The sequence below is a fragment of the Sinohyriopsis cumingii genome, chromosome 8, assembly GCF_028554795.1.
Source record: "Sinohyriopsis cumingii isolate HCF-2022 chromosome 8, ASM2855479v2, whole genome shotgun sequence".
NCBI lineage: Eukaryota > Metazoa > Mollusca > Bivalvia > Unionida > Unionidae > Sinohyriopsis > Sinohyriopsis cumingii.
In genome coordinates, this window is record NC_142968.1 from 123,036,311 (window position 1) to 123,048,156 (window position 11,846).

At 35.9% G+C, this 11,846-nt stretch overlaps 1 protein-coding gene across 1 annotated transcript in view; it reads left to right on the top strand.

Moving 5' to 3' along the window:
- The window catches only part of LOC149794556 (tetraspanin-1-like), a 14,738-nt gene extending 3,156 nt beyond the window's left edge, over positions 1 to 11,582 (top strand). The window contains exons 3-7 of the mRNA XM_089966594.1: positions 2,918 to 2,992; positions 6,638 to 6,745; positions 9,172 to 9,294; positions 10,622 to 10,705; positions 11,149 to 11,582. Coding sequence (XP_089822720.1) covers positions 2,918 to 2,992; positions 6,638 to 6,745; positions 9,172 to 9,294; positions 10,622 to 10,705; positions 11,149 to 11,373 — 615 coding nt within the window. The 3' untranslated portion in view covers positions 11,374 to 11,582. The remainder of the gene's footprint in view (positions 1 to 2,917; positions 2,993 to 6,637; positions 6,746 to 9,171; positions 9,295 to 10,621; positions 10,706 to 11,148) is intronic.
- The last annotated feature ends 264 nt before the right edge of the window (positions 11,583 to 11,846 follow it).

The window sequence follows — 11,846 nt, forward strand, 5'->3', positions numbered from 1 at the left end:
GAAATTGAGATTATACAGCAAGGTTATGAACTTCGTTTTCTAACGGTCACTCTTGACAGAGCTGTTTGGTATTCATTGATTCCGTCAGTACATATGTATAGTAATGTACACTGTATCTTTGACAAGTCTTTCGAACATCACTGATTATCTGGAGGTCATCTGAAAGCCCAGTCAGCATGGTCCGGACATTCCATGTACCTAGCTTGAGGATTTAAGTCTTCTTTTTTATTTTTATTTTGTTATTTCTTGGTGCAGTAGTTGCAGTCTGCTTGTCAGGTACTCGCGTACCTTAAGCCTTACGCACCCAGCAAGGCAGGCGAACTGTGGCGGAACGGCACCTTATTGGGTGGGGGCTGCACAGTTTGAGGCGGGCGGTAGCTGTCCTGTGAAACATGTTGGTCTCTCCCACCGTCAGAAGCAACCCCTGGCGTCTGGCTCTACGCCAATCGAGCGGTGACTTATAACCGATAAACTACTGCTTCCCGTGTTGTGTCGACGCTGTGGAGCGAAGTTGGAGTGTCCTCTCCAGGGCGCAAGCCTAGTTTCCTTTAAATGAAAAATGTATGAAGCTGGAGTGTCCTCTCCTGGGAGCAAGCCTCGTTTCCTTTAAATGAAAAATATATACATACCATGGTATATTAATGATACTGCATATATAGTTACTAGATCTCTCCAGTGTATTCCAGTGTAAAGAAATAGTGCGTTCACCATAAAAGTCCTTATTTAGATTATGAAGAAAAAAAAAAAAAAAATATATATATATATATATATATATATATATATATATATATATATATATATATATATAGTCAACACAGCTTGTTATATTGCTTTCAGACTTATTTGTGTTTGCTCGCAAACTTTTGTGTTCAAAAAGGTAAAATACGTGCAGAATGATAAGTTCAATAGAGGTGTGATAACGCGTATTGAAATGACAACAATGGTTTCAATGTTCATTTGCACTTGAAAATCAGCTAAATGTTTAATTCATCATAATTTGCATAATATATAATCCAAAAAATCCCAATCCCCAAGCTAATATTGCACAGAAAATGAAGTTAGTAGCTATCCAAATTTGTAAATACCGAAGTGGTTGTCATATTAAGGTTCGAAACCAGACCTGGTTTGTGTTTTAGGGTCTAATTGTAAATCTGTTAGAGGAATAGTCTGGAACCGGATGCCAATAGTGTGTCGGGTAGATTATTTCGACATTCAAATGACACAAAACTACAAAATGGATGGAAATTTTTAATTTCAAAGCGGTAGTTGTAATTGATTAGGAAACTATAATAACAATCGGAATACTGATTTTCCAATGGACAGAACAAGGTGTTGATGACGACACAGTGACAGTGTCGTCAGTCAGATCCTTCTGTGAAAACTAAACGTTGAATAAGCTTTTGCGAAGCAGTATAATAATTATTTATAAATTAGTGTGTCTCAACGACAGAGTTTGTACTAAAAAATGACCATTGAAGCACCACTGGTGGACGGTTTGTAATGATACTAGAACGTAAGAATCAATAACTACTCTATGACTATAGGCATAATACACTTCTAATAATTTAATGTGTGAGACATTTGTTTGTTTGACTGTTTGCTTGGTTTTTAAACTGTCACTGGAACCCAGCAGAACCACAACTGCCAGAACAACGGATTTCACCCTTATTTATAGGTTTTGGGAACACTCTCGGGAAATTCACTACATAGTTTTCTTGAATGTTACTAAATATCGAAGAATTCGGAAAGAAATTAGCGTGAGGGCTCCATAGTAGAACGCCGAGCGACCAATGTACACAGTAGTAAAAATGGTGCCCGATTTCAAAAGGAAAAATGACACACACTTCACAATAAATTATACACAAAGTGAACTTTGAAGATGAACAATTTCATCACACTAGTGAAGAAAAATGACGAGATTATATTATTTCCACCTCAATAAGGGGGGAAATGGATATATTTGCCTATTTCTCACTCAGAATAGAAGATAAGTGAAAACAGTTTAGAATGATATCATTTACAAACTGGGCATCCAAAGTATTTCGCATGATGATAAACATTTAAACAAACCATTTTGATATGAGATACATATACTATACAATTATATTTCTTGTACACAAGATTCATATGTCATAAACTGCTATTACAGTTATCACTATTTGCATTAGAAACAGAGGTACAAAGTTACAAACATGAGGGGAATGCAACCATTGAAAGGAGATTATGTATAATCTCCACATCCATAATAATATATAATATAATATAAGTTGATAGGTACTCCGGTTTGTTTACTAACCTCCCTCGTATTGAGGTGTCAGAAGTGGGATATAAGTATTTACCAGTTTGTATTCATAGGATCGCACTATTCAGGCATTCATGCTAAACTGACACCTTTATTAAAATTATTAATTTGCAAGGCACACTTTATAATGACAAACAAACATCTAGTTTTGCCTTATCAAGGTCAAAGTAGTTACCAAAATAAACGTCCACTAAATTCGGCCCGATTGTGTTAGATCCTTTAATACAAAAATTATTTAGTGCATGCAATCAGTCAACTGAGACAATTTTATTAAGATGGCATTATAATTCTCTTTAGTTAAAAACTATTTATTCAACTTAAAATCCCTATCTAACGCATAATTTAGAATATGTACGCATTACTGCAATTTTAGATGACTCTTCAGTTAGAATTGTTCGTACTTGGGTCGAAAGGAGGGAAAATATATCAAGTATATATTTTAAAAATAAGACATTTAATGTGAAACATATTGTTCCAGATCATAACATATCTGTTAACTCTGGCTACTTCACCATGGTAATGCTGACTATTATCATTATTATTATTATTATTATTATTATTATTATTATTAATTTTTTATTAAATGAATAATTTATTTATTTATTTATTTTGCAGTATTCTGGGGTGCTCATATTCATAATTTTGGTGGAGCTGGTTTGTGTAGTTCTTCTTTTCACTATCAGAGAAAAGGCAAGTTATTTATTATCATTGTCCCTCTGTGCAATTGCAAATACGATAAGCGCTCAGACGATGCCCTGCATGTAAAAATACGTGATCTTTTACCTCAAAAAATATGAACCGTACAATATTTTAGCACGATTAGTTGCACCCGCTTTTCGGAGAAATACGATAACTAAACATATGAGCGATTTGTTAACTTTGACAGACCTTTCTGCGATTTTGACAGTAGGATAGGTGGATAATGTTTAAGTTTGCATGAAATGGTATAGATGAAGCCCGAATGACGTCATCGGCAGCCATATTTTTAGTATGCTGGCAGTAAATTACTGCGTCATCGGTCTTCTTCTGGAGTTGAAAAGCATACTAATGTGGATTGCTTCAAGAACAAAAAATGTTAGAAATCTCATCCTCGGGGTTTTAAGGACTACCTGCTCTAAAATAAGATGTTGATATTGTTATATTGTAAAACAATTGTTGGGTTTTTTCATGATTTAGGTCAACATACACTTTACATTTCGGAATATACACTAACTTTTGATCTTGCCAAGTGGAAACTGCTTTCATAATGGAAAGTTTGAGTTCCTTATGAACATACACATTTAGTAATTTTAACAGAATACTTACTAATAACAAGACTATATGTGTCCAACGCAAGCAGTAAATCAAACCAAATCTGAGTCAGTTAACCTGGAACGAATAGGGTGTTAAGATAATCGAGAACAATACATACATAAAATAAATTAACTTCTGCCACTGGTGAAGCAATCCGTCCGTCGGTCTGTCTGTCTCTCTGTCACTAACTCTCTGTCTACTCAACATGGAAAGCAAAGAAAGAAATTTTTTAAATTTATTGGATTGGTTATGACTAAGTTGTATATTCCCAGCTTGGATATTTACAAATATTTTTATTTTATTTTTATAAACACAAATCAGAAAGATTTTATAAAGGCAGATAAAACTATCACATTCAAGAAACATGAAAACGCGCCTAATTAAATAATGTAGCTGATGTTTCCCGTGTCATTTGCATGAGATGTATTTGTTCTGTGATATATATTTATAAAAAAGGAATTTGCATTATTTTTAATCAACAAATTTCATGGAGACAAAGTCTTTGTATCTACTGATTCAAATGAAAACGCTAAACGTAAGGCTCGAGTTCTTGTCTTGCTATACGTTGTGGGGTTTTCCTCGTTTATGTCTCATTGCACACTGTATATGGATGAACTTCATGCATTAGTACTTAGTTAAAGGTATGATCAGACGTTTTAATTTCAGGAGAAACTGTACGTTAAAATATGTTAAAAATATGATATGTCTTCTTTGCATCATGTTGTGCTGGCTTAGAAGCTCTGGCTAGTATGGCTTGTTGCTTACGTGGTTTAGACACAAACAGGATTTGAATTCTCAAAGCAGTGATTTAAATGCAATCTCTATGAGAATCAGAAATACAATGTTTAATTGCATTTTGGCATCAAAATCCTTTGAAAATTATAATATCAGTATATAAATGATACAACGCCTAAGCAACCGCCCAAGCAACAAGCCTAAACAATTCCCATGAAACAACTATGTTTATTGGGAGAGATTAAAGGCTGTGGGGAGGGGTATGACATAATTTCTTGTTACGACACTAAGATTAAGGGCTGTAGGGAGGGTATGACATAATTTCTTGTTACGACACTAAAATTAAGGGCTGTGGGGAGGGGTATGACATAATTTCTTGTTACGACACTAAGATTACGGGCTGTGGAGATGGGTATGACATAATTTCTTGTTACGATACTAAAATGAAGGGCTGTAGGGAGGGGTATGACATAATTTCTTGTTACGACACTAAAATTACGGGCTGTGGAGATAGGTATGACATAATTTCTTGTTACGACACTAAAATTAAAGGCTGTGGGGAGGGGTATTACATAATTTCTTGTTACGACACTAAAATTACGGGCTGTGGAGATGGGTATGACATAATTTCTTGTTACAACACTAAAATTAAGGGCTGTAGGGAGGGTATGACATAATTTCTTGTTACGACACTAAAATTAAGGGCTGTGGAAATGGGTATGACATAATTTCTTGTTACGACACTAAAATTAAGGGCTGTGGGGAGGGGTATTCCATAATTTCTTGTTACGACACTAAAATTACGGGCTGTGGAGATGGGTATGACATAATTTCTTGTTACGACATTAAAATTAAGGGCTGTGGGGAGGGGTATTACATAATTTCTTGTTACGACACTAAAATTACGGGCTGTGGAAATGGGTATGACATAATTTCTTGTTACAACACTAAAATTAAGGGCTGTAGGGAGGGTATGACATAATTTCTTGTTACGACACTAAAATTAAGGGCTGTAGGGAGGGTATGACATAATTTCTTGTTACGACACTAAAATTAAGGGCTGTGGAAATGGGTATGACATAATTTCTTGTTACGACACTAAAATTAAGGGCTGTGGGGAGGGGTATTCCATAATTTCTTGTTACGACACTAAAATTACGGGCTGTGGAGATGGGTATGACATAATTTCTTGTTACGACATTAAAATTAAGGGCTGTGGGGAGGGGTATTACATAATTTCTTGTTACGACACTAAAATTACGGGCTGTGGAAATGGGTATGACATAATTTCTTGTTACAACACTAAAATTAAGGGCTGTAGGGAGGGTATGACATAATTTCTTGTTACGACACTAAAATTAAGGGCTGTGGGGAGGGGTATTACATAGTTTCTTGTTACGACACTAAAATTAAGGACTGTAGGGAGGGTATGACATAATTTCTTGTTACGACACTAAGATTAAGGGCTGTGGAAATGGGTATGACATAATTTCTTGTTACGACAATAAGATTAAGGGCTGTAGGGAGGGTATTCCATAATTTCTTGTTACGACACTAAAATTAAGGGCTGTAGGGAGGGGTATGACATAATTTATTGTTACGACACTAAGATTAAGGGCTGTAGGGAGGGTATGACATAATTTCTTGTTACGAGACTAAAATTACGGGCTGTGGAGATGGGTATGACATAATTTCTTGTTACAACACTAAAATTAAGAGCTGTAGGGAGGGTATGACATAATTTCTTGTTACGACACTAAAATTAAGGGCTGTGGGGAGGGGTATTACATAATTTCTTGTTACGACACTAAAATTAAGGACTGTAGGGAGGGTATGACATAATTTCTTGTTACGACACTAAGATTAAGGGCTGTAGGGAGGGTATGACATAATTCTTGTTACGACACTAAGATTAAGGGCTGTAGGGAGGGTATGACATAATTTCTTGTTACGACACTAAAATTAAGGGCTGTAGGGAGGGTATGACATAATTTCTTGTTACGACACTAAAATTAAGGGCTGTAGGGAGGGGTATGACATAATTTATTGTTACGACACTAAGATGATAAAGGTTTCAGAGGCTGTATCTTGATTCATGCTGTATACTGCATAAGAAAAGTGTCCAACGCAAGCAGTAAATCAAACCAAATCCAAGTCAGTTAACCTGGAACAAATAGGTGTTAAGATAATCGAGGACGTCTGAAAGAAATAGCACTTTCAGCACGGAAAAGAATTCAAAAGTATCGATTGTTTCACAATACGTTATCCTACTGTTCCCTATATTCAGGATTATTTTTGCAATTTCAGATTGACGGATGGTTGAAGGATCCGATGAAGAGACAACTAAGGCAGAAGTACAATGGACTTAACGGCACGGATACCGTAACCCTAACCTGGAACCTTCTGATGACAAATGTATGTTTTTACGCTTGTGCATAGCAAAGTAATGTGTGACGCGTTCAATCGCATTTGACCATTTGCTACTTCAAAGATTATCACACCAACTCTATGGTATAGATCATTATTTAATATCAAAGATTATTTTCGAACAATTTTGCTGCTTTTCCATCCAAGTAATTCTTCAGCGTTTCAGCTTTTTGTAAACATCTCTGGAAACTGTTTAAAAAGATTATCAATTGACAAATGCAAATAAATTCGTTAATATAATATGTGAGATTTCCGTTGGCGTCAAATCATCACCAAGTCAAACAGAGTCTTTGTTATACAAACTTGTTACCCAAGGCCAGCGTGTGATTCGTATATGTACTGGCTGTTTGCATCTGGCCAACGATCCATTTGAAGTTTGAATAAATGATAGTTGACCAACAACTGATGTTTGGTTCATGAAACTATTGCGATTCGAAGTATTTTTTTCAGAAACATTAATTAACATTAAAACTCTTGTACAATCCCTGATAAACAGCCGTAAAATTTGATGCTCTCATTCACTCTCTAAATAAAACTTTTAAAAATTTTAAGAATTTGGAGGACTTTCATTCTGATCACTTCACGTACTTATGAAATAAGCATTGACCGAGGAGTTTCGAATGAATCAAGCTTTTTCCATTCGTAACTTCTTGGTCAATCAAACAGTCAATATAATCGTTGAAATAAAAGAGGAGGTCTGAATAAATAACGCCTTTTCTTTTGCGGAGAAATTTCAGGCGAACAAAGTGCATGATTTATCTGTATGTTACTATGCCACGTACATCCATGGCATATTTATGTCTGGTTGAAATAACCGAGGTGGTCCGGATGAAAAATAATAATGTTTAATGTATTCCTTATGAAGCAATTGGTACTTCGCATAATAATGCAGAAAATACAAATCAGTAATAGAAATATATACAAGACTTTGTACAGAAGAAAAACACGCTTAAGTAGGAAAATAAATTAATAATAAAGTTTTCCTTCGAATAAACACAATGACGCACGCACACAAACACTTACTTAGAGTCATGGGCCTAAAATAAACCTTTAAATTTAGGTACAGAGAAGTAAAACTGTTTAAACAAATAATAATTTACTGCTTGCATATGAAGAATTGAAAAGAGAAAACGAGTTCCAATGTGAGCTGGAAGCACAAGAGCGCTGACCTGCTTTACGTGACATAATTACCCACGTGACATGTCGGAGCTTTATTTTGGATATACTGTTGACCACCTGAAATAAAGATTTGATGACACGACTGGATAAACGTTATAATAATAATAATATAATAATGACGGTACTACTACTACTACTACTACTACTACTAATAATAATAATAATAATGATGATGATGATGATGATAATAATAATAATTTTATTATAGATTTTAGGTTTTAACTGGCTATAAGAAACATCTCTCGATGTATTCATATGTAATTGTCTATTCATGCATAAAATTGTGACGTCATATGAGAGTGATGATGTAAATTGGTACATCACTGGGCGTTACAGGTAAGTACTTAATGCCAGCAAAACTACTTGTTCTTGATTAGATCATTTAGCATCTACATTTCTTGTAGCCATCATACGTTATTTGAACATATTGCCTAAGTTTCACTCGTGGATTTTAGGATAAAGTCAGGGTTAAACGGTAAGAAATGTATCTGCTTCAAACGATAGTTCTAACAATTGTGTCATGCTTTTCTAAAACAAAACGAAAATAACGTTCGTGTCTGCGACTTCGTAATTGAGCTTGTCATTTAGTAAATAACAACTGTTCATGGTGCTATCTGTATTGTCGTTTCCGTAGTTGACATCGAATTGAAATTTTCTTCCTAAATCTTAAAAATTGTTATTTTGGTTTCCCTGCCATTAGTGTATCCGAACGCAGTTTGCTGTAAATAAGGGTCGTGTTACATCAATTGGTTTGGTTACAAAACGATCTTATATGCCTTCTATATGGGACAAAATAGTTATAACACTATTTTTCTATTTTTATTTTTGGCTCATCGGTACGAAACAAGCCGAATTTTTAGTAATAAATTATGGCCACATATTAAATAGTCGACAATATTCTTACCATCATCGTTGCCAAACATTTGTATCGTTCAGCATCCCCACTTCCTGAACTGTGGCAAAAACAAAAACCGTTTCCATTCACGTATATTGATTCACGAGAATCTCGTAGAATTGCAAATTTAACCTTATAAGTGTCAGCTGACAACAAATGAGAAATTATAACCACTCTTTGTTAACCTATTTCTTATAAGAGTGTATGGGTTACTCTGGGTCTCCATAAAATCAGAGTGCCTGTGATATTCTGGACCTCTAAAAACAGGAAGTGAAAAAGGAAAACAAAGAAACAAATTTAACGTGCAGGTTTAGTTTTCATAACACTATTTTCTTTTTAGCTACACTGTTGTGGAGTGGATAATCACCAGGACTTTGAACACATTACAAGAAATATCACTCTCCCAGAAGCTTGTTGTTCGAATGAATCATCATGTTCGTCAGGGACAACAAACAACAGCATGGTAGCTTCTTATATATTTACTTCCATACCTATATACTCTCTCTCTCTCTCAAGAAGTCATGAACTCTTTTCAGTAGTCACGCGTCCCTGCTCATTATATCTTGTATCTTCCTGTTTTGTCCATCTCTATGTCATGAAACATCCCCTGGCTTGCTGAATTTTCATTTAGATGTTGGCCGTAACACAGTTAGCTCTGACAGTTAAACTAATCTTGAATTTGATTAGCTCCCTTAATTATTTATGTTCTGTGTAAGAATCAAATACACTTTAGTTTTATACTGACCTTGAGACAGTGGATGTTTTGCATTCCAGTGGTATATACACCTGTTTGGACCACTGACAAGAACTTCAGGATCATACAAATAACGTAAAAAAATTATAAGTTTCTTCAAGCAGATAAAAGTGAGGCAATTGTTTTCAAACTATAAACTTAGGGAATATTTTTCACAATTTTCTCAACTATTTCCGCATAAAAGGTTTAAGACAGATGGTGAAATAGAAATAGAGGTAATACTTACTTATCAAGAGAGAGAGAGAGAGAGAGAGAGAGAGAGAGATCTGTGTATGCTTGTGTGATATTTTACTGTTTCTAGTGACATTATTAACAATTTGTTCCCGAGTGGCCGAATGGTCAAAAGTGCTCTCCGTTACGGATCACGGCCATCTCATCTCTGTCTGCGGCGGTTCGAGTCTAAGATTCAGCCAATGTGGGTATGTGAGAAAGCTTGCCAGTAGCTTCTCGTGGGTCGGTGGTTCTTTCCGGGGTTTTCTCTGGGTCTTCCTCCACCATTAATACTGGCCGCCATGTATAGCCTATCATGTGCTGCAAAATGGCGTTAAACCCCACAACAACAACAACAACAACAACAACAATTTGTTCCCGAGTGGCCGAATGATCAAAAGCGCTCTCCGTTACGGATCACGGCCATCTCATCTCTGTCTGCGTGGGTTCGAGTCTCGGATTCGGCCAATGTGGGTATGTGAGAAAGCTTGCCAGTAGCTTCTCGTGAGTCGGTGGTTCTTTCCTGAGTTTTCCCGAGTTCTTTCTCCACCATTGATACTGGCCGCCATGAATAGCCTATCTAGTGCTGAAAAATGGTGTTAAACCATACAACAACAACTTCTTTCGCCTTTTGACGTTTTAGAGGCCTTTGACGCTTTAGATATTTTTACTCCAACGGACGTTAAGCGTTAAGTGTGTCTGTTAATCAGTTTCCATAGTGACACGTTTTCATTGATGACGTGGTCATGCATTTGTTTTCGGGTTTTAAAGACAAAATATGCGTAGATTAATCTGGACAATGAAAACTACTTAAAATGCATTGTAGGGTTGCTACGCTGCAGTTGAGGACTGGTTGAATGGACACCTGGATATAGTCATTGGAACTCTGGGTGGTATAGGTGGACTTGAGGTCAGTTTCATCACAAGTACAAATATACAATTACATACATTCTCTCTCTCTCTCTCTCTCTCTCTCTCTCTCTCAGGGTGTCGTGTAGCATATTGCATTGCGCCCGTCACTGCTGGTAATACCTGTTTATCATTCTGATTGAAAAAGTTTATGACTTTAATATAATTCAGTTTACAACTATTTGCAAAAGACAACGGTTTTGTGAGTTATGTGTTATTCTTGTCAATGCTATTACCAAAGGGAAATGCTTCCGGAAGAATTATGTCTACAATAGAACAGATTGTTAGACTGCTCAACTGTGTTCAAGTCTTACTTTTGCGGTGATTGTAATAAAGTACAAGTACGTACCATAGTTGTTGAAGATTAATATATACTAACAGTACGAGTACGTACCACGCTGTTGAAAAGTAATATATACATACAATACAAAACTTGTTTTGCAGGTAGTTCTTTTGTTTTTTTCCTGTCTGACATTCTGTGCAACGCGAAGGCCAAGGAAAACCGAAGATAATGTACATAACATGAATGAAGACAACAAGAACCAGTCATCGTCAATGAACCATGGACAGGTACATGACGGAATGAACCAAGATCATCTAAACGATATTCCTGGCGGAACGAACCAAGGGTCTGAGTATGCAGTCCCTGCTAAAAAGAATCAAAGTTAAGCGTACGAAGGTCTTGCAAAAATGAACATTCGTTACGGGTACGACGATCCCCAACAAGAATATCACAAACAACATTAGAGTTACAAAAACCCATGGGTATAGTTAACCAGTATCGCTGACAGTGTGATTGAAACTAAGCTGTCATGCAGTGTGATCAGAAGAAACATTGCCAGACATTTACTTGCACTGATAAACATGCTCTTTTTCAAGTTTTTATTATTTTAGTTTTTGTCCTCTATCTTCTTATCTAGTTCACAACAAACAATCTTTTTCTTAATTCAGTTTTCATTTAGTCATCTATACCACCTTCCCAGTATCGTGACAACTGCCACTTGACAATGGCTTGATGTGACGCGAGAAAATGTCGTTAATATTCTTTTTCCACAAACTTGTATGAGCGCTGCCTGTCCAAATTATATCGACAATTGGACCATGAAATACAAATAGGCGTGTCTTTAAGAATTTATCATTTA